The sequence below is a fragment of the Telopea speciosissima genome, chromosome 11, assembly GCF_018873765.1.
Source record: "Telopea speciosissima isolate NSW1024214 ecotype Mountain lineage chromosome 11, Tspe_v1, whole genome shotgun sequence".
In the NCBI taxonomy this organism is placed as follows: Eukaryota; Viridiplantae; Streptophyta; class Magnoliopsida; order Proteales; family Proteaceae; genus Telopea; species Telopea speciosissima.
This window is the reverse complement of record NC_057926.1, coordinates 29,462,553-29,490,053: the sequence shown is the minus strand read 5'-3', so window position 1 is coordinate 29,490,053 and position 27,501 is coordinate 29,462,553. Positions and strand designations below refer to the sequence as shown.

Here is a 27,501-nt window from a genome sequence, read left to right as displayed (position 1 = left end):
CGGTTCGATTATCACTTCTCAATATTTTGAGAGTAACCTAGAATTGAGTTTGGACCATTTTATGAAAATGTCGAAAACACTCAAAACCCTGATTTTTTGTGTGTAAAAGATACACCCATGTGTGCCTAGAGTGACAGTCAATAAAAGAAACAAACCATCGGTAGCCAAAAAGAGATGTTTTACGACTAGGACCCTAAACATCAGAATGCACCAATTGAAAACAAGAAGAACTCCTTTTATTTGATAAAGAATAAGTTGATCGTGTCTGTTTGGCCAGAACACAAGCCTCACAAAAAAGTCATCCATAGTACATGGGGTGACCAAACTAGGAAATAAATGTGCTAAAATTCCTAATGGAGGGTGACCTAATCTAGAGCGCCATTGGTAAAGCTCAGAAGAGACCAAGGAGTTCTGAGGTAGCAGAGAGGTAATGGTGGTGGAGAGGGACGACCATCTTCAAACATGTACAATCCATCATGTACTTTACCCAATCCAATCGTCTTTCCAGAGCCCAGATCCTGAAAAACACATTGGGAAGGAAAAAAATGTTTGCAATTAAGATCACGAGTAATACTACTAATAGAAAGAATGTTAGTAGTAAAATTAGGAATATGTAAAATAGAGGACAAAGGAAGAGAAGAAGTACGGTTGATGATTCCTTTTCTAGATATGGAGGAAAGGGAACCATCAGCTGCTTTGACCTTGTCTTTCCCAGAAGTGGGAGAATAACGACGGAACAGGCTAGAGGAACCGTTCATGTGATCTGTAGCTCCAGAATCTATGATTCAAGGATGGGAAGCTACAGAAACACAGTTACCACCAAATGGAATACCTGACCAGGCAAAGTGTGAACTTGAAGGAGCAGCGGAGTTGGCAGTATCAGCAGATGTAGTAGAGGCAACAGCAGCAGAAGTCCTTAGCACGCGTAGGAATGCCTGTAGATCATCATGGGATAGACCAATGTCAGTAGCAGGGGCTGTAGTAATAGTCTCAATGTGATGAGCCTTGTTCTTTGGCTTTGTCTTCGTCTTGGCAGCCCTTTTTGCTTCGAAGTCAGCTGGTTTCCCATGAAGTTTCCAGCACTTCTCTTTGGTGTGGTAGGGTTTGTGACAGTGCTCACAAACAACAGGCCCTGTAGTAGAATCACCAAGAGAAGCAGTGCCAACAGGTGCAAGAGTATCCAGGGCAACAGCTTTGAGGACTGATCTGTTAGTAATAGGTGGGTGCAACATAGCAGCCCTACGGTTTTCCTTAGAGGACACCAAGGCATAGGATTGTTCAAGTGTGGGAAAAGGCTTATGGCCCAATACTTGAACATGAATATGGTCATACTCCACGTTTAATCGAGCCAAAAAATCATACACCTTGATCTTGCCCACATGCTTCTTATATGAAGCAATGTCAGCAACTGCAGTAGGGTGGAAATCAGAGAAGTGGTCCAATTGTTGCCACAGACTGCGTAGAGTAGCATAGTGTTTGGAAACTGAAAATTCTCCTTGAGTACTGTGGAGGACCTTCTGCCTGAGTTCATATACTTGGGCATCATTGCCAAGCTACCCTTAAGTTTCCTTGCAAGCAGCCCAAATCTGAGAGGCTGTGTCAAGGAGAAGAAAATTATGTTGCAAATCTGAAGTCATAGAACCAATCAGGTAGGACATGAGAACACCATTGTTGGCAAACCATCTTTCTTGAGCATGACCAGTCTCAGTTGGCATAATAGTGGTGCGATTAATGTGACCAGTAAGGCCACGCCAGCAATGGCAAAGGAAACACACCGAGACCAAAGCAAGTAATTAGAATCATCCAGTTTGATTGGATTAGTAGGAAAGGTATGAAATTTTGATTTGTCTTGGCCATCACCAACTGAAGTTGCAGTAGAATAAGCTGAGTCACCCATGATCACAAAGAAGTTGGTGTGATCAGAAACCCAAGAATCCCTTCAAGGTAAGGGCTGAAATTTGGTGGAGAATCCTCTTTTAATATAGGGAGAGATGTCTCAAAAAACCAGCAGCATCTGATAGAGCAATCCTTGAGATCGACTTTTTCAGGGTTTTGAAAAACACCCTGATTTTGGTGAAATAGATGGAGGGCTGATTGCTGACAAAAAAACACAAGATATAGCTGAAACTTGGATCGAGTATGTTTCTAATAGGACTGAAGTACTCCTCCAAAAACCAGCCCCAATGGAAACCTGAAACTCCTAGATCGATATTTGTCAGGGTTTTGGAGAAAACCCTGATTTGATGAAAAGAAATCGATCTAGGTCTTCAATCTTGTTGGGAACTGAGCCAAAGAAATAAATACTGCCGCAGTTCTTGAGTCTTCAATGAGGTAGATTGGTCCCTTGGCAAGTAGTGGAAGCAATCCAAAAAAAACGGAAGAAGCAAATATTGCAGGCAGCAAGAGCTGTCCCTATCGATCAAAAAACTGTATCATAGGATGAGGTAAAAGGCGGGCAGCGACTGGATCTGTCGATCACCTCATCAGTGCTGCCCTAGTGGGAGAATGATGGAGAGAGAAGATTGAAACAGAAGAGGGGGGTGGGAAGAAGAGATCGAGAGTGAAAGGGAGGGGGGAAATCCAGAATGGAAGGAAATTCCCTAATTCAAACCTGTTCTGATACCATGTTGGCATTGTTTTGTGTCGTAGCCAAAGACATTGGTGAGAAGCCATTTGTAGACGATATCCTGTTTGAAGGTAAAGCCCTCATCATTAGTGACAGAGATTGAGGAAGGAGGAACTTCATCAGCTGAATCCTCCACACAATTTTTGACATATGCAAGTCTATCTTGCTTCTTGATTCTACTATCAGAACCAGTTTCCCCAAGACCAAACCGACAATTCTAAGGTCGTATTCACACCAAAAGTGGAGGGGAAGGAGCGTAATCCACAGAGGAATGGTGTTGAGATAGAGTCTGTGGAGTTGGAAGGATCTGTTCCATTGTCAGAGGAAAATGGTTTTTTTTCTGACTTGCCAAGGACCACCCCCAAGGGCGCGTATCTTGTCTTTTTCATCGGAGAATTTGAAAATGAATCATTCACTGCCCAATAGGTATGTTCCAATAATCCATTAGGTCTCCATTGTTTAGACAAGGAAAGTTTCACAATGTTGAATGGCGGTCAGCTCCCAATGAAGTGGCCAACCAAGGCATTGTGCCAATTTGACGCTTCTTTGTCCAGCAAACTCCAAGGTAAAAGGCAGTTCTAGAAGAATCTATGATTGTAGGAGGGACAAAGTGAAGGGCAAGACCTTCACGGGAGCATGGTACTAAATCTCGTTTCGTTTCGGTGTTTCGGTCTGACCAAAATTTCCGAGATACCGAAATTTCGTCGAAATATGGTATTTTTTCTGTGGGTGTAAAATGCCAAAATGACCGAGATTTCCGAAATTTTCGAAACGAGATTACCGAGATTTCCGAAATTTCCGAAACGAGATGACCGAAATTTCCGAAATATTCGAAATATTGCACGTGGCTTTTTCAATATCTCGCGATATATCGTGAGTCCACGATATTTCGTCGATATCTCACGAGATATCGTTGAAATATGGTATTTTTCCATTTCGGATTGGTATCGTATCTCGGACAGCTCGAGATATACGAAATTTGGCGAAATATCACCGAAATTTCGCGAGATTTTGAACTATGCACGGGAGGACTGGTTGAAAAGGGAGCTTCATACCATGCCTTTTGGCAGGGGGGAAGGGGGCTGGGGAGGTGGAGGAAGGAGAAGCAGAGGGAGAGTATGGGGATCTGGCAGGTGAAGGCACCGAACCAGGGAGGGTGGGCACTTACCGGGTCACTCACAGGGTGGCAGGGGGGAGGTGGACGAAGGAGGAAAATGATATGCCAGACATCTTGCAGCTAGTGAAGTTGTCATCCTCATTCTTAATGCACCTAATGTGGTTAAAGTTCTTATTTTTTTAACTCCATCGTTTTTGCCAGTTTATAGATATCATTTTCACCATTCTTAATATGTATCTTATTATAAAAGTCCTCATATACGACATATACTAGCTCGTGCCGCACTAACTGGTTTCGTAGCATTATTCTTTGCATTTTTATATTTTTTAAATCTTCCTCATTGTTAGTCTTTGTCATGTTTTGAAACAGGACTTCTATTCTAATAGCTGTTTGAACCTCATCATTCCAACAATAATAAGAAAAAGTGTTTAATATTGTCTGATAACAAGAGAAATCTCCATAGCAGCCTCTAGATTTGGAATGTTAAAAAAAAAAAAAAAAGAGAGGAAATATGACTTCTTCAGTAGTAGGATTTTAATTAGACTGTTGATTGGTGGTTATTAATTAGGTCTTCATTATTACTGAATCATATTTTTAGATGTTTAAAGCCTTCCTTGATTTAATAGATTATAAATTTATTAGTTTCAAAGTTCAAGAATTCGAGTCTACATTTAGAGATATTTGACAAGTGATATTTTAGGTAAATCTTATAATCATAGTTGTCATGGCGTCTAGGTGACCCATGGCGTTGGAGGGGACCTGGACGCAAGGAGACACCAACAGGGTGACCAAGGATGGCTACAAACTGGCTATCTGTAAATTGCATAAGGGAGGTATGTGACCTATTTGCTGATGGCGTAAAGGTAGACCTGCCATGGTTTAAAGTATCGATCGATACGATACGATACAGATCGATACGTATCGGTATCGGTTGATACCGATACGTCTCTTTTTATTTTTTTAAATGAACTCTCGAAATGTATCGACCGATACGGGCCGATACGATACGATACGACCGATACGTATTGATGGTATCGATACGTCTAGTAAAGGGTTCAGTGGGTGGTTTAATACGTATCGATATGTATCGATACGTATCGGCCGATACGGCTTGATACATACCGATACATCACCAATACGTACCGATACATACCGAGACGCACCGATACATAACGATACATACCGATACCATCGATACGTAACATATAAAAGCCATTTTCACTCACGGACTCTATACAATTCCTAATCTAACGAAAAAATGAAGGAAAACTCTCAACCAAGAGTCTAAAATCTTGCATTTAATCTTGGGTTTTTACACTTTTAAACTAAAAAACGAATCAAGGAGTGCTACAACATCATCCTTTGCATCATCCAATACTCTTTAGGGCTATAGACGATTACAACATGTGAGAAACTTCATCTTTTATAACAATTTCAATTTAATGCACTTGTTTGGTTATATATTATTCACCATTTTAGGTTTTATGCATGACACTTATTATATATTGCTTATTAATATTGTTTTTTGTTCCAAAAGTGTATTTCCATGTGTATCTTGACCATTTCTACGCCTATTTGTATTGTTCGATACGTATCTCCAAAACGATACGATACGATACGTCTCTTAAAATCACCCAACCGATACGATACCCGATACCGATATTTTAAACCTTGAGACCTGCACTGACCAAATAGCTGGACTTCATCAAACCAACCTCAGATCTTTCTGTGCGTGGATCAGGATTTAAAACACTGGCATAGATGTGCTAACTTATATAATCGTTTTGGGATAATTTCTCATTTGCTGATGGGCAGAGTAGGTCCTTCTAGCTAGTGACATCAAATAACTAAACATCACTGTCAGGAGGATCAAGTTCTGCTCTGATAATGTTGAAAAAGCTGCTTGATATCAATTATATGTGTTTAGCACTTCTTTGGGCACTGAATAATGAGAAGCCTATTGCTTGGAGACATAAAATGTTGTAATTCAATCAGATGACCATCTTTATCTCTGTAACATCAAACATATTCATTTATCGTACAATATAAGCAACTGGGTTGGACGGCTATTTTGTGAGGACACCTCCTTGGGTGCTTCCTGTTAAATTGGGCTTGGAAAGCTAACCTTGTTAGCAGGAGTCCTCAGTCCTATAGTTAATGAAATGCACCTCTCTGTTAAAAGCAGAGGGTGGTTATTTGGATGCAAGCATTGAGGACAAATTTCTGGGATCAGGTATTTGGGTTTCGAGTAAGCAGGCTATAATATTTGAAATTAGGCTATCTTGGGTTTGGGTTGAGTTTCGTTGGAAGACTTGTTTTGGAGGTTTTTGTTTTTCGCATAGGGGCTCCTGAAAAGTGAGTACGCCAAGTTTGACGGACCCTTCATCTTCCTTTAACTAACAAGGCAACACAAATTAACAAAGTTGCTTTTGGACAAGTTACCCTCAATATGATATTATGATTGTCTCTTTGCCCAAACACTCATACTAAGAACATATGTCATACATTTCTTTTCAAATGAGTAGGATATGCTCAGAGAATTCTTCTCTTTTTTTCCCAAGCTTTATTTACTAAGTCATGCAATTTTATTTATTTTTTTGCCAGAAATACATGCCAGATTTGGCCAGTCTTTTCCATCACGTAGTTGTTGACGTAAGCAGTGTCAAGGCTCTATGCATCCGTTGGTTCCCTAAAGGTAACAATTTGGCTTTTTGTTACTTCATTGTGATGAATCTGATATTCTTATGTTCATATTTTATTTTCTAGATGAATAGCTGATTTTGTAATGAAGGAAAAACGGAAAGTAAAAATCATTTAATGGGGACCACATATACAACAACTCAGCCTTGTCATTCATTGGAGCTACTCCCAAATCAGCTCTAATATGATCATTCCTTACTAGTTTTGCCACTCATCCATCTCTACATCCTCATCTCCGCTACACTGAGTTTATCTATATGATGCTTCTTAACTGCCCAACATTCTGCATCTTACATTATAGCCGGTTGTATGACTGTCCCATAAAAATCCAATGTGACCCCTATGAGTTACCCTAGTTAGATCAAATCCTTTCCAGCTCCACTCTTTGCCCACTTGTCTGTCAAGCAGTGCCTATATCTTGGGCTTCAATGGAATGAAATGTTTGCAGATGAGAAGAAAGATATTAGCCTTTTGAAGAGCGGTTAAGAAAGTATGGTAGTCTGGAGAACGCAAAGAAGCCAAGCACTCACAGGCAAAGAAATTTCTCTCTTTCAGATAAGGTGTCAACAGATGCCATGTGTCACCCTTATTGTGGAAGGTGATGAACTAGTGAACTTCTCCTAGAGATCCTGTTATTACTTCCTCCCATTTGTGCTCAATATATCAAAACATAAGAATGCTGCAGAAATTCGCCTATTTTTTATGATGCCGAATACAGATATGATCTAGGAAAGCTAATGCAGACTATAGGATGAGGAATGAATCCATACTTTCTCACAAAGAAGCAATGGATGAATTGGTGGCCTGCTGTTTCACCGTCCTCGGCATTTTTAGTAAGCATTAAGAGAGTCTAGGTTGTCCTCTTTTGAACCTTCTGGGTATTTTCCCTTTTATCTTATGACTGACCTCCCTCAAAATTTCCTTTTCCATTGGTGTTTTGGATGGAGAGGGATAATGTAACGAAATCAGAAGAAGAGCACCAGCAGAAGAGAACCGATTGGGGAGGCAGACAGAGAGATTAAGAACCAATGGCTGACTCATGGAACTAAAACTTGGAATTTGACCAGGTTTGCAGCCTGGGAAAAACCAAGATCTCGGTCGAGTTGGTGAATGGTTTTTTTTCAACTCGAAGGCTGGTTTTGTGGGTTTTAGACCTAGTTTGGGTCTGAAACTTGGTACTCAGCCTATTTTAGGCCATTTAAACACAGTGGCTCTATCAGATTTTGCAAAAACAAAGTCCAAATAGGACGCATGTATGGGTGTGGTTGGTTTGGTACGGGGAATATGGGCCCAAAACCTAACTCAGTGCTTTGATTGTTGAACTCAAGTGTCGACTGCCCAAACTGACCATAGCCACTATATTCGGAACTGGTGCTCTCCTGGCCATAATCATAGTCATGATGAGGCTGAGATGAATGCCACGATTGACGCTCACTAGTAGTATCTATACTCATGCTTCCGAAATTGAAGAATCACAAATATGATACAAATCCTTCAATTTTGTAGCTGAATCAACTCTCTGGTAGGTTGTAGGTTAAAATCCAGAGGCAAAATGAGCCAGCAACAGCTCACAGGGGAAGAAATGAGGGTCTCAGCAGAACTCGATCGAAATCTCGCGAGTTCTGTCGAGTTCTGGGTGTTTTAAAAGGTAAAATGGGTCAAAATCTAGGTCAGGTCAAAATCTCAACCAAATATCTCAACTTGACTAAGATTTCGATGGAGAAATTGCACTTTTTTAACTCGTAGGCCATCTCGTCTCGACATTTTGAAAAAACCAAGATCTCACTCGAGATTTCACGAGATCTTGCGAATTTTAGTTCCATGGGCTGACTCCCCCTCTTAAATCTTATTTATAGATATAAACTTTAGTACAAGGACTTTTAGTTGGAAGTTAAAGAATGTAAAAGAACAAGGAGAAGACTGAAAGTAGAAGGTTGAAGAAGAAGAGAAAAGATGGTGGAATGTTGTGTATTGGAGTGATGTCTCCTCCACACCTATTTTTTGTTTCATTAATAATATGAAAGAAATTACATACACTTCCCTAGGGAGAAAAGGTAAAAAAAAAGGAAAATTATAATATAAGGCAACTAGTTAACAAGCTAGTTCCTACAATACCCTTACTACACAAACTCTAGCACCCCCTCTCAAGCTAGAGAATAAATGTCATGCATTCCTAGCTTGCATAATAGAGTACCAAACTGAAGAGAAGTAAGTCCTTTGGTGAAGATAGTCCGCCAATTGATCATTAATCTTCACAAAAGGGGTGCAACTGCAGCCAGAGTCTATCTTCTCCTTGATGAAGTGTCGGTCCACTTCGATGTGCTTTGTTCTATCATGTTGCACAGGATTGTGAGCTATGCTTATAGATGCCTTGTTATCACAGTAGAGCCGCATAGGTTCTTCAGTATCAAACTCCAACTCCTGAACCAATCATCTTAACCATATGAGTTCACAAACACCATGAGTCATTTCCCGAAACTCTGCCTTTACACTGGATCTAGCTACAACAGGTTGTTTTTCGCTTCTCCATATGACCAAATTACTACCCACAAATGTGTAGTAGCCAGATGTAGACCTTTTATCTGAGATGGATCCAACCCAATCGACATCTGTGAAACCTTCAACTCTCAAGTGGTTGTACCTGGCATACATAGTCCTTTCCCTGGAGAAGACTTCCAGTATTTGAGAATGCAGTATACAACATCCAAGTGCCCGCTCTTTCGGAGCATGCATAAACTGAGTTACCACTCCCACAACATAAGAAATATATGGACGAGTCATAGACAGATAGATGAGCTTCCCCGCTAGCCTCTGGTACTTCCTTGCATCAACAAGAGAGGGACCACAATCTTCTCCTAGTTTATGATTCTGCTCAATAGGTTAACTTACTAGTTTGCAACCAAACATCACTGTCTCTTTAAACAAATTGTGGAGAATTTAAAATTAGGGAAAGCTTGGATGATCTATTCATCCCAAGCACTCTTTATTTATAAGAGTAATAAAACAGTAAACATCTGCATGGTAGCAATGTGGGACTAAACCACATAATACAAAACTAATAAAATAACAAAGAAAAGAGGTCCAGAATACCCCCACGGTATTCTGGTCATATATCTAACACTCCCCCTCAAGTTGGAGCATATATATCATGCATGCCTAACTTGACTAAGATAGGATGAAACAGCTTGCTACTCACCTGTAGTGAACACATCAGCCACTTGATCAAGAGACTTCACAAAAGGAACACAAATGAGGCCGGCCTCAAGCTTCTCCTTGATGAAATGTCGGTCAACCTCCACGTGTTTAGTACGATCATGCTGGACAGGGTTATGAGCAATGCTAATGGCTGCTTTATTGTGACAATAAAGCATCACGGGAAGATGGACAGCAACACCGATATCCTGTAATAATCCTCTAAGCCACGTGTTCACAAATTCCTGGGCCATCGCACAAAACTCGGCTTCAAGATCGACCTGCCCACAACATTCTCGCTTCTGCTACGCCATGTGACAAGGTTCCCACCAACAAAGGAACAAGAACTGAGATAGATTTCCGTCAGAGAACCAGCCCAATCGGCATCAAGATAGGCTTCAATCTTAAGGTGACCCGTGGGAGATAGAAGGATTCCCTTTCCTGGAGCAGACTTCAAATACCTCAAAATACGACTGACTGCATCCATATGAGAGGAATAGGGATCTTGCATGAACCGCTCACCAAACTCACAAAGAATCGCAATGTCGAGGTCGTGTGTGAGAAAGGTAGATTAACTTGCCCACTAACCGATAAACACCCTTGTCAACAAGCTCACCCTCTTTCTCCCTAAGTTTGTAGTAGCTTCCATAGGAGTATCCAAGGATGACACTTAGCAGCCCTGCTTTCACTAATAGATCAAGGACATATTTCCTTTGAGAAAGAAAGATGCCCTTTAAGAGCGAGCAACTTCTATCCCTAGAAAATATTTCAGAGGACCAAGATCTTTGACCTCAAACTCACGCAAGGAGGAGCTTCAAATCCCGATAGCATCACCATCATTACAGACCACAATATCATCCACATAGACTATGAGAAGAGTTACCTTGTCACCAACTCGTCGATAAACAAAGTGTGATCAACATTACTCGCCTATAACCTGCTGAAATCATAGCCTTGTGAAATCTGCCAAACCATGCCCTAGGCGATCGTTTCAGCCCATAAAGTGCACGCTTCAGCCTGAGACCTTGCCCTTGGTCCGTCATCGAGAAGCCTGTGGAATGTCCATATATACCTCCTCCTCAAGCTCCCCATGGAGGAAGGCATTCTTTACATCTAACTGTTGAAGATCCCACCCAAGATTTACAAGACAGATAATAGCACCGGACAGTTTGAGCTTCGCGCACAGTGCAAAGGTCTCCTAATAGTCAACTCCATAAGTTTGAGTGAACCCTTTGCAACCAGGACGTGCCTTATATCGATCCACGTAACCATCACCTTCGTTTGACCACGAAGACCCATCTCGCATCCAACCGGTTTCTTTCCGAGGAAGAGTCACAAGCTCCCATGTATTATTTTTATGTAGTGCTCTCATTTCTTCCAACATTGCTGCTTCCACTTTCCATCTCAGATGCTTCCTGCCAAGTTTTAGGAATCGAAATGTAAGAAAGAGAAGATACAAAAGCACGAAAAGATGGAGAAAGAGAACTATAAGAAACAACACGAGATATGGGATGTAAAGTACAAGTCCTAGTACCTTTGCGGTGAGCAATAGGTAGGTCGAAGAAGAGGGATTACCAGGAGATGGAGGATCCGGATCCGGAGCCGGCAATTGGATGGGTATTGGTGCTAAAGTGGAATGCAATCGCCCTCTGTTGGTTTTCCCCTTGTGTAGGTGAGTATGTTGGAATTGTCAATTCTCTTCGAAATTCACCAATAGTTCTTTGACCGAGTCGCTCCCCGAATAGGAACATTAACAACACTATTTTCTATGGTCTCCCCTGTAAAGGATTCCCATTAGGTGAGGGAGGAACAGCCGGAGGAGGTTGGACATCATCCAAAGGAGGTTGGGCATCAGTCAAAGGAGGCTGGGCAGCAGCCGTGGGTGCCGTCAAAGGAGGCTGGACAGCAGCCAGAGGAACCTCTAGTGGAGGAATCTCAAAGGGCACATCTTCACTAGAACTCTCCCCTTGAAGAGGTGGTGAAGAATAATAAGAAAGGGTCTCATGGAAAACAACATCCATACCCACCAAGGTACGACGGGAAGGGGGATGGTAACACTTATAACCTTTCTGGGTTGGAGAATAACCCAAGAAAATACAACGGAGCCCACGAGGCTCAAGCTTGCCTGGAGATCTGGTATCCCTAGCATAACACACACACCCAAATACTTTGGGAGGGACAATAAAGGAGGAATGGCCCAGTAAAATATCAGAGGGGGTACGGGAATTAAGAACCCGAGAAGGGAGCCTATTAATGAGATAGGCGGCAGTGAGAACCGCATCCCCCCAATATTGAGAAGGAACATTCCTCGCAAACATCAAAGCCCGGGCCATTTCCAACAAATGGCGGTTTTTTCTTCGCCACACCATTCCAGGGGGGTATCAACACAACTAGTTTGGTGAATAATGCCATGATCGATTAAATATTTTTGAAATTGTGATTCAAGAATTCGGTTCCATTATCACTTCTCAATATTTGGAGAGTAGCCTGGAACGAGTTTGAATCATCTTATGAAAATGCTGAAAACATGAGAAAACCTGATTTTTAGTGTGCAAAAGATATACCCAAGTGTTCCGAGAATGACAATCAATAAAAGAGACAAACCAGCGATGACCAGAAATAGAGGGCTTGCGACTAGGGCCCCAAACATCAGAATGTACCAAATTAAAACAAGAAGAACTCCTTTTATTTGAAATAGGATAAGTTGAACGTGTCTGTTTGGCCAGAACACAAGCCTCACAAAAAAAGTCATCCTTAGTATGTAGGGTGACCAAACTAGCAAATAAATGAGCTAAAATTCCTAAAGGGGGGTGACCTAACTGAGAGTGCCACTGGTAAAGTTCAGAAGAGACCAAGGAGTTCTGATGCAGCGGAGAAGGCAATGGTGGTGGAGAGAAGCGACCGTCATCAAGCAGGTACAAGCCACCCTGCACTTTACCCAATCCAATCGTCTTCCCAGAGTCCAGATCCTGAAACACACAATGAGATGGAAAAAAAATGACTTTGCAGTTAAGATCACGAGTAATACTACTAATGGAAAGAAGGTTAGTAGTAAAATTAGGAATATGTAAAACAGAAGACAAGGGAAGAGAGGAAGTGCAGTTGATGAGTCCTTTTCCAGATATTGAAAAAAGGGACCCATCAGCCACTTTGACGTTATCTTTCCTAGAAGTGGGAGAATATCTGTGAAACAGACTAGAGGAACCGGTCATATGATCTGTGGCTCCAGAATCTATGATCCAAGGATGGGAAGCCATAGAAGCACAATGACCTACAAATGGAATACCTGACCGGGCAAAGTGTGAACCTGAAGGAGCTGAGGAATTGGCAGTAGCTGATGTAGTAGAGGCAGCAGCAGCGGAAGTCCTGAGCATACGTAGGAGGGCCTGTAGATCATCCTGGGATAGACCAGTGTCAGTAGTAGGGGCTGTAGTAACAGTCTCAGTCTGATGGGCCTTGGTCTTTGTCTTTATCTTTGTCTTGGCAGCCCGTTTAGCTTTAAAATCAGCCGATTTCCCATGAAGTTTCCAGCACTTCTCTTTGGTGTGATAGGGTTTGTGACAGTGCTCACAAACAACAGTCCCTGTAGTAGAATCACCAAGAGAAGCAGTGCCACTAGGTGCAGAAGGGGTCGGGGCAGCAGCCTTGAGAGCTGATCTATCAGTAATAGGCGGGTGCAACATGGCAGCCCTACGGTTCTCCTCAGATGAAACCAATGCATAAGATTGTTCGAGTGTGGGAAAAGGCTTATGGCCCAACACTTGAACACGAATTGGATCATACTCCACATTCAAGCCAGCCAAAAAATCATAGACCCGATCTTGTCCACATGCTTCTTATAGGAAGCAATATCAAGAATCTAGACGGGTGGAAGTCGAGAAGTGGTCTAATTGCTGCCACGATCGCGTAGAGTAGCATAGTACTTTGAAACGAAAGTTCACCTTGAGTGGTATGGAGGACCTTCTGCCTAAGTTCATATACCTGGGCATCATTGCCAAGCTGCCCGTAGGTTTCCTTGCAAGCAGCCCAAATCTGTGCAGCTGTGTCTAGAAGAAGAAAGTTATGCTGCAAATCTGTAGCCATTGAACCAATTAAGTAGGACATGAGAACACCATTATTAGCAAGCCACCGTCCGAGCGGGGCCTGGGGCGATAGGTTGAACACTAGTGCCATTAATATGGTGGTGAGACCACGGTCAGCAATGGCAAAAGAGGCACTGACCATAAAAGGTAATTCGAGCCATCAAGTTTAATAGGATTTGGTGTGAAGTCGTGGTAGTCGGTCTTGTGGTGACCATCGGTAGGTGGCTGATCCAAGTAGTCAAGAATCGAGAGAGTCACCCATACTGCCAGTAAAGAAGTCCAATAATGTCTTCAAGTGAAGGCTGAACTAACTCCAAAAATCAGAGACAGCAGCAGTGAAGAGTCCTATATCGATAATGGCAGGGTTTTTTGAGAAAACCTGAATTGCTGAAATCGATGAGGATAATAAGGAGTCCAAAATTCTGCAGAAAAATGGCTTCAACTGAGGTCAATTAACCCTCTATACTGGAAGAAACAGCCTGCAGAAAAATCAGGAACACTGGGCTGCAACAACTCCAAGACCGATAGGTGTCAGGGTTTTGCAAAAAAACCCTGTGATAGTAGGATCGATCTCAAGGAGGTCTTCAAATCTGTAGATAAGAACTGAACCAATAAAAAAAGGAATCCTGCTGCAGTTTGTGGTCTTCATAGGAAGGAGTTAATGCCTTGTAGTTGTTGTAGAAGCAAAGCTCCAAAAAAACTGAAGATCCAATATCGCTGACAGGCTTGGCAGGTCCTTATCGAGCAGAATTATAGTGCATAAAAGAGGTAATGGGGGCAGCAACTGGATCGTATGATCACCTCATCAGTGCTGCCCTATATGGGAATGGAGAACAAGGGAGAAGAAAGAGAGAACTAGAAGAGAAGAAGATCGAAAGAGAGAGGGAGAAGAAAACTGAAATTCGAAGGAGGGGTTTTGTCCCTAACTCGAAATCTGCTCTGATACCATGTGGAGAGATTTAAAATTAGGGAAAGCTTGGATGATCTATTCATCCCAAGCACTCTTTATTTATAAGAGTAATAAAACAGTAAACATCTGTATGGTAGCAATGTGGGACTAAACCACATAATACAAAACTAATAAAATAACAAAGAAAAGAGGTTCAGAATACCCCCACGGTATTCTGGTCATATATCTAACACAAATCAATAACAAACTTCCTTTGACATAAGTTGATTTCTCTTTTGGACCTTGACACTTCAATTCCTAAGAAATACTTCAAGGGACCCAAATCTTTAATCTTAAATTGTTGAGTCAGGTGGGTCTTCAGCCTATCTATCTCAGCTCTGTCATCTCCAATCTCAACAATGTCATCAACACAGTCAATGAGGGTTGTAATATTACCATTACCTCGCTGGGTAAATAAGGTGTGATTGGCTTGACTCTGGGAATACCCATCCTTCGTAATAGATTGCCTGAACCTCTCAAACCAAGCTTTTGGATATTGTTTTAGACCATATAAAGCCTTTTTGAGGAAACACACCTTCCCTTCAGCTGAAGGGAACTTGAAGCCAAGAGGGGGCTGCATGTACACTTCCTCTTGTAAATCACCATGGAGGAAAGCATTTTTCACATCCAACTGATATAGTGGGCCAATCTCTATTTGCTACCAATGATAAGAAAACCTTTATAGAATTATGCTTACCCATAGGAGCAAATGTCTCCTGATAGTCAATCATGTACACCTCACTATACCATTTGGCCACCAACCGGGCCTTGTATCTCTCGATTGTGCCATCTGATTGGTACTTGACTGTGTAGACCCATCTGCATCCAACTAAAACTCTCCCCCTAGAAAGGTCATCCAGTTTCCAAGTATAATTCTGCTTAAGAGCCATCATTTCCTCAGACATGGCTTGTTTCCACTTTTGGTCAGACATAGCTTCAGTGACATTTTTAGAATGGAAATAGAAGAGAGGGCAACAGTGAGGGCAACACCTATAGGAGAAAGAGCATCATAGAAAACGAATGGGCTCTATGATTAGTGCAAGCTCTCTTTTCTTTTCTAACAGCAATAGGAATGTCTAAATCAGAAGGAAGAGGAGGGATGTCATTTAACTGAGGAGGATGTATTTCAGGATATAGATTCAAGGAGGACTCTTGGCAGCTCTTCTTTTGCTTGTTCTTCTTTCTTCGCTACACAATGTGGTAATCCTTCTCATTACCAGTTACCACCACCAGAATTATCATCAATACCACCAACAGCCCCTTCTTTATGTTTCCCAATATCAAATAGAAAGGGAGTAGGCAAAGGTGGGAGGAAAGGGATATCAATAGCCTCTTCATTCCCACTATTCTCCCCCTGAAGAGGATGTTGAGAAGAAGTGAAGAAAGGCATAGATTCAAAGAAGGTGACATCTTGGGAGAGAAGTCGTTGTCGGGAAGAGGGATAGTAGCACTTATATCCCTTGGTAGAGGAGGAATATCCAAGGAAAGTGCATTTGACTGCCTTGGGGTCAAGCTTAGTCTCAATAGATTTATTGACATGGATATAGCACATACACCCAAAGACCTTGGGAGGAAGAGAGAAAACAGAAGTTTGGGGAGACAATATTTCCAAAGGGGATTTGGAGCGAAGAAGTTTAGTAAGGAATGCGGTTGATTAAAAGGGCAGCAGTGAGTAGAGCTTCGGACCAAAAGGTTCTAGGAACATGCATGCCAAGTAAAAGAAGACTTTTAGTGACCTCCAATAAATGGTGGTTTTTCCTCTCAGTTACCCCATTCTGTTGGGATGTATCAACACAAGCTACTTGATGGATAATACCATAACAGTGAAAAAGTTTTGGAGGCCACCATACATGTACTCCCCTCCTTTATCAGAATAAACGATTTTGATTATAGTTTCAAACTGAGTACGAACAATCTGATAGAAATTTGTAGAGGCAGCATAGACATCACTTTTGTGCTTCATCAAGGGAGGTCCAAATGGACCGAGAATAATCATCATCGAATGAAACGAAATAACAGTAACCAAATAAAGATGTAGTGGGAGAAGGCCCCAAACATTAGTATGCACAATATGGAAGGGAATTGTTGATCTATTGTCATTGTAAGGATAAGAAGAACGATATAAAGATCAAGGGCGGTGCAGTTTTGGGCTGCCCTCCTCAATCCATCCCTCTTTCTCCTTCTGTCGTCTTCATCTTCGCTTGTGTTGCAGTTCGGATCTCCAACCATTTACCCTCTCTGTCCTTCCCTCTCCTCTTCAATTAGTATTCATTTTTGAAAAAAGTTTCAAAAAACAAGAGAAAAACCAGAAAGGGAATTTTCCAGCAAAACCCTTTCACTATTTTGTCTCTATAAAGAGAGAGGGAGAGGGATTTTTAGTTCGAATTCATCGCCCCTGTTCTCTACGGTCTTTCGGCGAGTAACTAGTGTGGCTTTCTTTTTTATATCAGTGTAGAAGCGAGGCAGAGAGTAGTATTTGATATTTCTCTTTTTTTTTTTTTTCCTCTTAGGGTTTGTTTCAATAACAAGAGGAGAGGGGTGAAAAAAAGAAGAAAAAAAAAAGGAAAAAATTAAAAAAAAAAAGAAGTGAAAAAAGGAAGTCGGTAAGGTTTAGGATCGATTAAGGGTTTTTCTGTGGGTTCAGCCTCAAGCTCCTCCTTCTTCTGGCCCTAATGCAGCGGGCAACACTGGGGCTAACTCATTTCTGTCGACGTCTCTATATGTTGGAGACCTTGAATTGAACGTGACGGACTCCCAGCTTTACGATCTGTTCAGCCAGCTTGGTCCGGTAGTGTCTGTTCGTGTTTGCAGGGATTTGAGCACCCGGCGGTCCCTTGGCTACGCATATGTTAACTACGGCAATACTCAAGATGCGGCAAGGGCATTGAATGTACTTAACTTCACTCCTCTTAATGGAAAGGCCATTCGCATAGTGTATTCTCACCGTGACCCTAGTATCCGTAAAAGTGGGACGGCTAATATATTCATTAAGAACCTAGACAGGGCAATTGACAACAAGGCACTGCAGGATACCTTTTCTGTGTTTGGGAACATTTTGTCTTGCAAGATAGCAACAGATCCTTCTGGCCAGTCAAAAGGCTATGGATTTGTTCAGTTTGATAGTGAGGAAGCGGCCCAAAATGCCATAGACAAACTTAATGGCATGCTGATGAACGATAAACAAGTTTATGTTGGACCCTTTCTTCGTAAGCAGGAGAGACAATCCGCTATGACCAAGACAAAATTCAACAACGTTTATGTACAGAATCTTTCAGAGACAACAACTGAAGAAGATCTGAAGAAAAGTTTTGGTGAATATGGACCAATAACTAGTGTGGTGGTAATGAGGGATGCAGATGGAAAATCCTAGTGTTTTGGATTTGTCAACTTTGAGAATGCAGATGATGCTGCTGAAGCTGTTGAGAGTCTTAATGGGAAGAAGTTTGATGAGAAGGAATGGTATGTTGGGACGGCACAGAAGAAATCTGAAAGAGAACAAGAACTGAAAGGGCGATTTGATCAGAGTGTGAAGGAGGCAGTAGATAAATATCAAGGGGTGAACTTAGATGATAGCATTGGTGATGATAAGCTGAGGGAGCTGTTCTCAGAGTTTGGTACAATTACGTCATGCAAGGTTATGCGAGATCCTAATGGAATAAGTTGAGGTTCTGGATTTGTTGCTTTCTCTACTCCTGAAGAAGCATCACGAGCTCTTGCTGAAATGCATGGCAAAATGCTTGTAAGCAAACCTCTCTATGTCGCGCTTGCACAGAGGAAGGAAGATAGACGAGCAAGATTGCAGGCTCAATTTACTCAAATGAGGCCTGTTGCTCCTCATGTGCCAATTTACCCTCCTGGTGGTCCTGGTATTGGACAACAAATATTTTATGGTCAGGGTCCCCCTGCTCTGATTCCTCCTCAGCCTGGATTTGGATACCAGCAGCAACTTGTTCCTGGGATGAGGCCTGGCGGTGCTCCCATGGCAAATTTCTTTGTACCAATGGTTCAACAAGGTCAGCAGGGTCAACGACCAGGGGGCAGGCGTGCAGGGGCTGGACCAGTGCAACAAAACCAACAGCCAGTGCCTCTGATGCAACAGCAGGTGCTTCCAAGGGGAGGACGTATGTACCGCCAGGTCGTAACATGCCTGATGTTCCAATGCCAGGGGTTGCTGGTGGCATGCTTTCTATGCCATATGATATGGGCGGCATGCCATTGCGAGATTCTGCAATGTCTCAGCCTATTCTTCTTAGTGCTTTGGCTTCTGCCCTTGCAAATTCATCACCCGAGCAACAGAGAACGATGCTGGGTGAAAGTCTGTACCCGCTAGTTGATCAGCTAGAGCATGAAATGGCAGCTAAGGTTACAGGAATGCTTTTGGAGATGGACCAGACCGAGGTCTTGCATTTGCTGGAATCACCTGAAGCTCTGAAAGCAAAGGTTGCAGAGGCCATGGAGGTTCTGAGGAACGTTCAACAGCAGCAGCAGGCAAGCAGTCCAACTGATCAATTGGCTTCGCTGTTGCTGAATGACAACCTCGTCTCCTGAGCGCATGCATGTGCATATGTTTGGGGTTTCACATTCAACTTATTTGTGAGTACTAGATTTTAAACAATTTTAGGAGTGTTTCTGTTACACTGTTGATTCACTTCAATCGGGAGTAAACTGGATTTTTGTTTTAGGATCTTGAAAAAAAAAAAAGGATAAGAAGAATGACAATGTTTAGCAAATAGACATGGTTCATACTGAAATACATGGGAAGGAGGACTGGAAGAAAACAAATGTGGTAATTTTTGTCTTGAAACACTAAAGGAAGGGTGGCCCCAAAGTTGATGCCACATCATATAGTCAACTTTACTAGTGTCACTATGGCCACATATGTAGGGCTGAGCAGTGGGTAGGAGTGATGGTCCTAGATCAAGAAGGTAGAGTCTATTTTTCTCCCGTCCACTGCCAATAATCCTCTTTGTCAGCAAATCCTACAAAAATACAATGAGAAGGAAAGAAGGTGACAGAACAATTCAAGAATTTTAGTAGATGAATTACAGATAGCAGGTTGTTAGTGGCAAAGTTAGGGACATAAAGAACAGAGTCGAGAGAAATAGAAGAATGACTCAAATAGTACCCTTACCAGAAATAGAAGAACGGGAACCATTAACAATTCTAACCTTATCCCTACCAGAGTAAATGGTGTAGGAATCATAACACTGAGACATACTAGTCATATGGTCTGTGGCACCACAGTCAATGACCTAAGAGTGTACAGATGTAGAGGCCTGTAAGGCAGAGGTCAAAGAATCTAACTCTACAGGAGTAGTAGAAGAGTGGCCTAGTCGAGACATCATCTGGTGTAGTACTGCGATATCATCCTAAGTGAGAGATCTGGTGTCTGTCTGTAGTCCATATGGAGATCCCATAGGTGAAACCTTAGTCATCAAAGTGTGTGCTCTGGCTCCCCCTCTCTTTTTGCCTTACATACTAGGGGGACAGCCATAAAGTATCCAACATCTCTCTCTAGTGTGTTCAGATTTCCTATAGTGGTCACAGCTGAATCTATCCCTGTCATTCCCTTGGGGAGAAACCTGGCCTCTTCCTCTAATTGCTGACATAATGTAGGAATACACGAAAAAAGGGAATGCTACCCAAACCAAATGGGGAGTAAAGTCTCAACCCAAATACATTCAAAAGAGCCTTTCAAATACTGGTAATCACAGCCCAGCAATCAAACAAGTCTCAACCAAATACATTCAAAAGAGCCTTTCAAATACTGGTAATCACAATCCTGCAATCAAACAAGGCAAACATCTGAAAGAAAAGCAACTCCACCAAATGCTTCAAAGCATAGTTTCATTATACAACCACTAGGAAGCTCAAACAATCATAAGGCACCAATTTCAAGCAAACCAAAGTATAATGAACCATTTCTCAGGCAAAACAGAGAAAAAAAGAAGCTGGCGGTTACTTGAAAACAAGGGAAAAACTGAGTTGTGAAGCACCAAAATGTAGAAGTATGGAGCATTGACCGAATGAAGGAGAGAGAGAAAATATCAAAATAGGCTGGCGGTAACATGGACATGGCTGGATTTACTTGGGAGGAGCTTCTAATGCCTATTCCTTCAAAAGACATGCTCTTTTGGTTTCTCCATGGTTGTCATGTTCCCTGCAAGTTACTTCAAATATCTCACATAATACAGTCTCCACACAATGCAGTCCACATGGCAGCCAACAAACAAGGAAAAAATAGGGGAGGCGGTACCTTGAATGAGGTCTTCTCAGAGTTGTGGCTTAACAGCCCTTCTCTTCATGAACCGAGGGGCAAGAAGGAATGAAAGGAGGGCCTAGGGCGATCAAATGGACCCTACCCCAGCCTTAATGGCAGCCGGATGAGTGAGATATGCCCATTCCAAGAAAAAATTGGCGGTAAAGGTGAAGATGCTGTCCCACTTTGGTTTGAGCTTCAAAAGCTCTACTTCTTCATGCGAGACCTCTTCTTGATGTTCCAATGATCTTCAAACAAGTTCATCTCGTGGTTTCTTCGAATCTTTCACTTAGTATTCTCTTCCTTGGAACCCCTTTCTAACCTAGGGTTCCATAGAGAAAAAGAAGGAAGAACAAGATAGTTACTCGACTCGCAAACCAGCAAAGTGTGCTCTGATGCCAAGTTGGAAGTTAAAGAATATACAAGAACAAGTGGTGCAGATTCATAACTGAAATGGGCTTATTTCTTTAGAAATAAGTCTAGGGTTGGGTTATATGTATGTTGGGCCTTTGATCCCATGGGTTTTCTATATAGTAGGCCACTTTTTTGGGCCTAAAATATGGGTGATTAGGTTGCATACGGGATTAGCTGTTTTAATTCCTTAGTTTTGATTTTTATGTAATTAGTGGTCATGTGATCACTTAAGTGATCATGTGACTTGTTTAAGTGGTCATGTGACAACTTAAGTGGTCATGTGATGTAAGTTGGGCTGGATTAGGATTCTGTAAGTCCAGCCAGGTTTTGAGCCTATTTCTTTTAGTATTTTAGTTTCCTCGTTATTTTAAGTTACCTAATAGATTAAGGATTGGGTTAGGCCTTTCCTTTTTAGAGTAGAAGTCTATTTTTGAGTCTTTTTATATAAGGTTGTAAGAGGGCAAATCCTTGAACACGAATTTTATTAATGAAAAAAGCTTTTGCTTGTTGACTGTCATTGTTGCTCCTCCTGTGCTCCTTGTGAGTGTGCATCCTTGTGGTTCTATCAAGGTGGAAAGGGATTGGTGGAATCCGATCGACTCCTTGCGCCGTGACGGTCAGGAGGATCTCATTTCGAAGGTGGTTCTATCCTTCACTTCTGTCCAAGCTGCTGCTAGTGGATTTCTGCTGCAACTTGTTCATTAATTTCTTCTTCTAATCCTCTACTCCCTTCCCCAATTGATCCCCCTTTATTTTTGCTTGAATTCCATTAAACCCTAATTCCTTTAAACTCTAGATCTTGCTGCTCAGCCATATTTGTCCATCAAAACCCTAATCCTCTCATCCTTCATTAATTTCCCCAAAACCCATAGTCGATCCTGACTTACTGCCCAGTTTTACAGAATTTTCAAAACGCTTAAAACTCTATAATACCTACATTATTAGAGTCCTATAAACCTGCCTAGCCATACCCCCTAAGCCCCCCTTCCATTATCCTAACCTAAGCCCTAGATTTGACCTAAAACTACAATTCTGTCCTACTGAAACTGTAGAACCAACAACCCCTTAGTTCCTTGTTATTGGTCCTGGTTTAATTGGCTTCTAGTAGGGTTTTACCCTATCTAGAACTACATTATTTGGTATTAGAGCTATGGATCAGCATGGTAATCAAGTAGTAAATCCATCAGCAGATCCTATGGCTGCTATTTTGGAATTGTTCCAGAAATTTGTTGCTGAACAAAGGGCTGCAACTGAAACCATCTTGGATAGGTTGCAACGATTGGGAGAACAAAGAGTCACCCCTGTTAGAGATCACAGGGATAGACTCAAAGGTTACAGAGAAGACACAGACAGGTATAGAGAATACATATTTTCATTGCCAAAGGAAGTTGAAAATAAATCTGAAGTGACTGTGAATTGTGATGAAAAGAAAGAGACACTCCTATAGCTTCAAATATGGAAAATCAACATGTAAGATCCTACTGAAGTGGTCTATGTCAAAGAAATCAATGTAGATAAGGCTGATACAGTAGAAGAGGAAGAGGTGGAGCTGGTGTCTAAGAAGGTTATTAACACTGAAGACTTTATGGATAGGGCATTCACGGGTGATTCAGAGATTGAACACATAGAGTTTGTTATGCCACCATGGTTCTTCGAAGAGAAATTCCACGCCTTGAAGACTTCATCCCTAATGTTCCTGCATCACCAGAATTTTGTTTGGGAATGGTTGAAGTTGCTACTTATATGTTGTTTCCCCCTCATCACTGCAAAATTTGAGGACGAATTTTTTCAAGTTGGGGAGAGTTCATGTAGATTCATCACCGAAATTGGCTTATTTCTTTAGAAATAAGTCTAGTATTGGGTTATATGTATGTTGGGCCTTTGATCCCATGGGTTTTCTGTGTAATAGGCCATTTTTATGAGCCTAAAATATGGGTAATTAGGTTGCATACGGGATTAGCTGTTTTAATTCCTTAGTTTTGATTTTTATGTAATTAGTGGTCATGTGATCACTTAAGTGATCATGTGACTTGTTTAAGTGGTCATGTGACAACTTAAGTAGTCATGTGATGTAAGTTGGGCTGGATTAGGATTCTATAAGTCTAGCCAGGTTTTGAGTCTATTTCTTTTAGTATTTTAGTTTCCTAGCCAGTTTAAGTTACCTAATAGGTTAAGGATTGGGTTAGGCCTTCCTTTTTTTTGAGTAGAAGTCTATTTTTGAGTTTTTTTATGTAAGGTTGTAAGAGGACAAAGACTTAAACACGAATTTGATTAATGAAAAAAGCTTTTGCTTGTTGGCTGCCATTGTTGCTGCTCATGTGCTCCTTGTGGTTCTCTCAAGGTGGAAAGGGATTGGTAGAATCCGATCGACTCCTTGCGCCGTGACAGCCGGGAGGATCCCAATTCGAAGGTGATTCTATCCTTCACTTCTGTCCAAGCTGCTGCTAGTGGATTTCTGCTGCAACTTGTTCATTAATTTCTTCTTCTAATCCTCTACTCCCTTCCCCAATTGATCCCCCTTTATTTTTGCTTGAATTCCATTAAACCCTAATTCCATTAAACTCTAGATCTTGCTGCTCAGCCATAGTTGTCCATCAAAACCCTAAGCCCCTCATCCTTCATTAATTTCCCCAAAACCCATAGTCGATCCTGACTTACTGCCAGTTTTACAGAATTTTCAAAACACTTAAAACTCTATAATACCTACATTATTAGAGTCCTATAAACCTGTCTAACCATACCCCCTAAGTCCCCCTTCCATTATCCTAACCTAAGCCCTAGATTTGACCAAAAACTGCAATTCTGTCCTACTGAAACTGCAGAACCAACAACCCCTTAGTTCCTTGTTATTGGTCCTGGTTTAATTGGCTTCTAGTAGGGTTTTATCCTATCTAAAACTACAATGACAAGGAGAAGACTGAAAGTAGAAGGTTGAAGAAGAGAAAAGATGTTGGAATGTTATGTTTTGGAGTGATGTCTCCTCCACACTTATATTACTTCATTAATAATATGAAAGATATTACATACACCTCCCTAGGGAGGTAAAGGTAAAAAAAATTATAATATAAGGCAACTAGTTAACAAGTTAGTTCGTACAATACCCTTACTACACAAATTCTAACAATTTTCCTATTCAGACTAAGAAAGTACAAATAAAAGGACTTGAAGTCCTAGACTCTAGAGACCAATCAAAACTCAACTAGGAAACTAAAGAAAGAGAGAGAGACATCCTTGATAGAGAGGAAACTTCCTATTGTGGTTACATAGCCACAACTTTAACATTCCCCCTCAAGTTGGAGCATACAAATCACCCATGCCGAGCTTGGAACAACCCTTCTAAAACGGTAGACTGAACAAGGATTTAGTAAACCTATCACCAAGCTGATCACCAGAGGGAACCGACGGATTGACCAGTAATTGCTTCATAACAGCATCCCGAACAAAATGACAATTTACTTCAATAAGTTTAGTGTGCTTGAGGAATACAGGATTACTAGAAATATAGGTAGCAGCTTGATTATCACAAAACATCTCCATAGGGGAGCTAATTGGAAACTCCCACTCAGTGCATAAAGACTTCAACTACATAAGTTCAGCAGTAGTGTGAGTCATAGCTCTATATTCAGCCTCGGCATTGGATCGTGCCATAGTAGTTTGCTTCTTGCTCCGCTAAGTGACTAGATTACCTCCAACAAAGGTACAATAACCAGTAGTCGACCTCCTATTACTGGCGGATCCAGCCCAATCAACATTAGAGAATCCTACAATATCAACTCTCTAATGAGACTTATAAATAAACCCTTTTCCAGAAGCACTTTTCAAGTATCACAATGACATTTTTTGTGAGTTTGCATGAATTGACTGATAACACCAACAGTGAAGGAAATATCTAGCCTACAAAAGGGCGTACCCAATGCACAAGGCTCCCGCCACTGTGTCAATGTCTAGCCTAAAAAAGGGTGTATCCAGACTCGAACCCGTGACCACTTGGCCCCAGTGGGGCAACCTTTACCATTGCATCAATATCTGGCCTAGTAATAGTTAAATAAATAAATTTGCCAACTCTCCTGTACTAATGTTTATCCTCAAGTTCTCCGTCATTAGTCCCAAGCTTCTGGTGAGGGTCCGTAGGAGTATGAACAGGTTTGGAGGCAAGCAAACCAGTTTCAGATAAAAGATCTAAGACATACTTTCTTTTTGATAAACTGATACATTTGTTGTTCGTAACACATCAATCCCAAGGAAATACCAAAGAGTACCTAAGTCTTTCATCTAAGAATGCTGATGTAGATATGATTTTACTGTTGCAATTCCTAAAGCATCTGTTAGCAGAATCGTGGGTTAGCAAGAGAGAATTAGATAGTAGAATGTGTTAGATTCATTGAAAGGTAAGCCCCTCTATTTATAATAGAGGGGAAAGTTACAAAGGGACTGAAATAGACATAATTACCCGTAACTAGCTAACTCTATAAGAGCAACAACTTAATCCTAATATCATAAGAATAAATCTACCCCAAAAAGACCAAAATACCCCTATGATATTCTGGATTACACATTCCAACGCTCCCCCGCAAGCTGGACTTATACATATAAGTAAAGAAGGAGGATCCAACTTGAACTAATAAGAAAAAAAAAACTCCATAAGAATGCTAACACTCCCCCTCAAGTTGGCGCATACAAGGCACTAATGCCCAACTTGAACAAAACAGGAAGAAACAGTTGCTGCAAAGTCCAGCTTGACAGATGAATGCAGCTCCCAAATAAACCTTCAAGAACTTTAAAAATAGATCTTCAAAACCTGGGTAGACTTGATCAGCAAACCAGGACTGGAATGTCTTCCAAAAAGGCAGCTTTCACCAATCTTCTACAACTGTCCAGTGATGAATGTCTAACTGATAATCTTGAAGATAAGCAACTAGGGCAGAAAGCAGCGCAAATAAATGAATCAGGCAACGGAAATGATCAACTCAACTGTAGATCCTCATATAGGCACTATAAATCCTCAAATAGGCAGGCAATAACCAAACATCTTCAATACTCTTCATCTCCCCCTTACGGTAAATTCAACCCAATAACGAAGGATACCCAATAGCAATGGGGGAGGAGACTAATCTTCTATACCAATGTTCCTGCAAAGATACCCAATAGCAATGGTGGAGAAGACTGACCTTCTATATTTTTCACCAATGTTCCTGCAAGTTCTGCTTTCTGCAATGGCTGCATGTGTATTGTACATAATCCCCCCCTCACGTGTAGTAGTTCACATGGACAGATAATAGAATTGATGTAAGAAATAGTGCAAAAATATAATATTCCAGAATTTTCCAAAAGGTGCTAAGGGTAATGGAAAAGGAAGAAATGGCAATTTAGAGAATACCATAAACTTCCAAAGTGGTTATGGGTATATGCCAAAGGTATGGTATGGGAGGTGGTGAAGTGAAAAAAAAAAACAGTGGAATAATGAATCACGGAGAAAAACAATGCAACAGATAAATTGTCAACCATCTTCAAAGGATCAAACAAACTCCTTAGATGGAAACACCTGCAGGGGAGAAACACCTAACTCCAATATTCAAATTTGATAAGTAAACAGATCTGATTTGAAGGAAAGACTCCAATCTTCAAGGCTTGATTAATCTTTAAACACGGAAGAACCAGTGTGCAAAACTCCAATTTGCAAACTCCCACATGCTAAATAGAACAAACGAAGATATCTGGCAGAACTGATGTAATAAGCTTAAAAAAAACTTGGATCAGATCTGAATTAGTGAACAATGCTAGGGCCAAACTCCTAAAGTAAGCTGGATATGAACCAGTAGAAAAACTTCACACAACTGATTAGGTTCGTAGTTGCAACCAATAACTATGGAACACACTGTTATAACCCCAAATAAACTGATCTCTAGGGTAGTAGATTCGAGTCTTCAACAATGAAAGAAATTCGATCTCCAATAGTAGGATACTCAGTCTCTAGAACAGAGCAGCAGTAGTCCTCATAAAGGCAGTAGTAACATGTCAACCAGTCATGTTTACAGAAGCCAATCAATAGAACCAGCAAGGTATGTAGTAAAGCTCAATAGAATCAACAAGTATAAAATAAATAATCCAACTGATCCATAGGTAGTTGAAGCAGCCAGCCACATAGGAACCAGTAAAAGAATA

The 27,501-nt window shown here is 41.3% G+C and overlaps 1 protein-coding gene and 1 pseudogene across 6 annotated transcripts in view; both read left to right on the top strand.

Annotated features, from left to right (window-relative positions):
* Positions 1-27,501, top strand: part of LOC122645631 (oligoribonuclease-like) — a 108,662-nt gene that overhangs the window by 65,575 nt on the left and 15,586 nt on the right. For 3 of the 6 annotated variants that reach the window (XR_006330491.1, XM_043838952.1, XM_043838948.1), the window contains exon 7: positions 6,348-6,438. Coding sequence is in view for 5 of the 6 variants with exons in the window: in XM_043838952.1 (XP_043694887.1) it covers positions 6,348-6,438 (91 nt within the window). In the remaining variant the exon portion in view is untranslated. Of the gene's footprint in view, positions 1-6,347; positions 6,446-27,501 lie in introns of all 6 variants that reach the window. The other 3 variants (XM_043838950.1, XM_043838951.1, XM_043838949.1) reach the window with 1 other exon arrangement.
* LOC122646131 lies at positions 16,669-19,298 on the top strand (annotated as a pseudogene).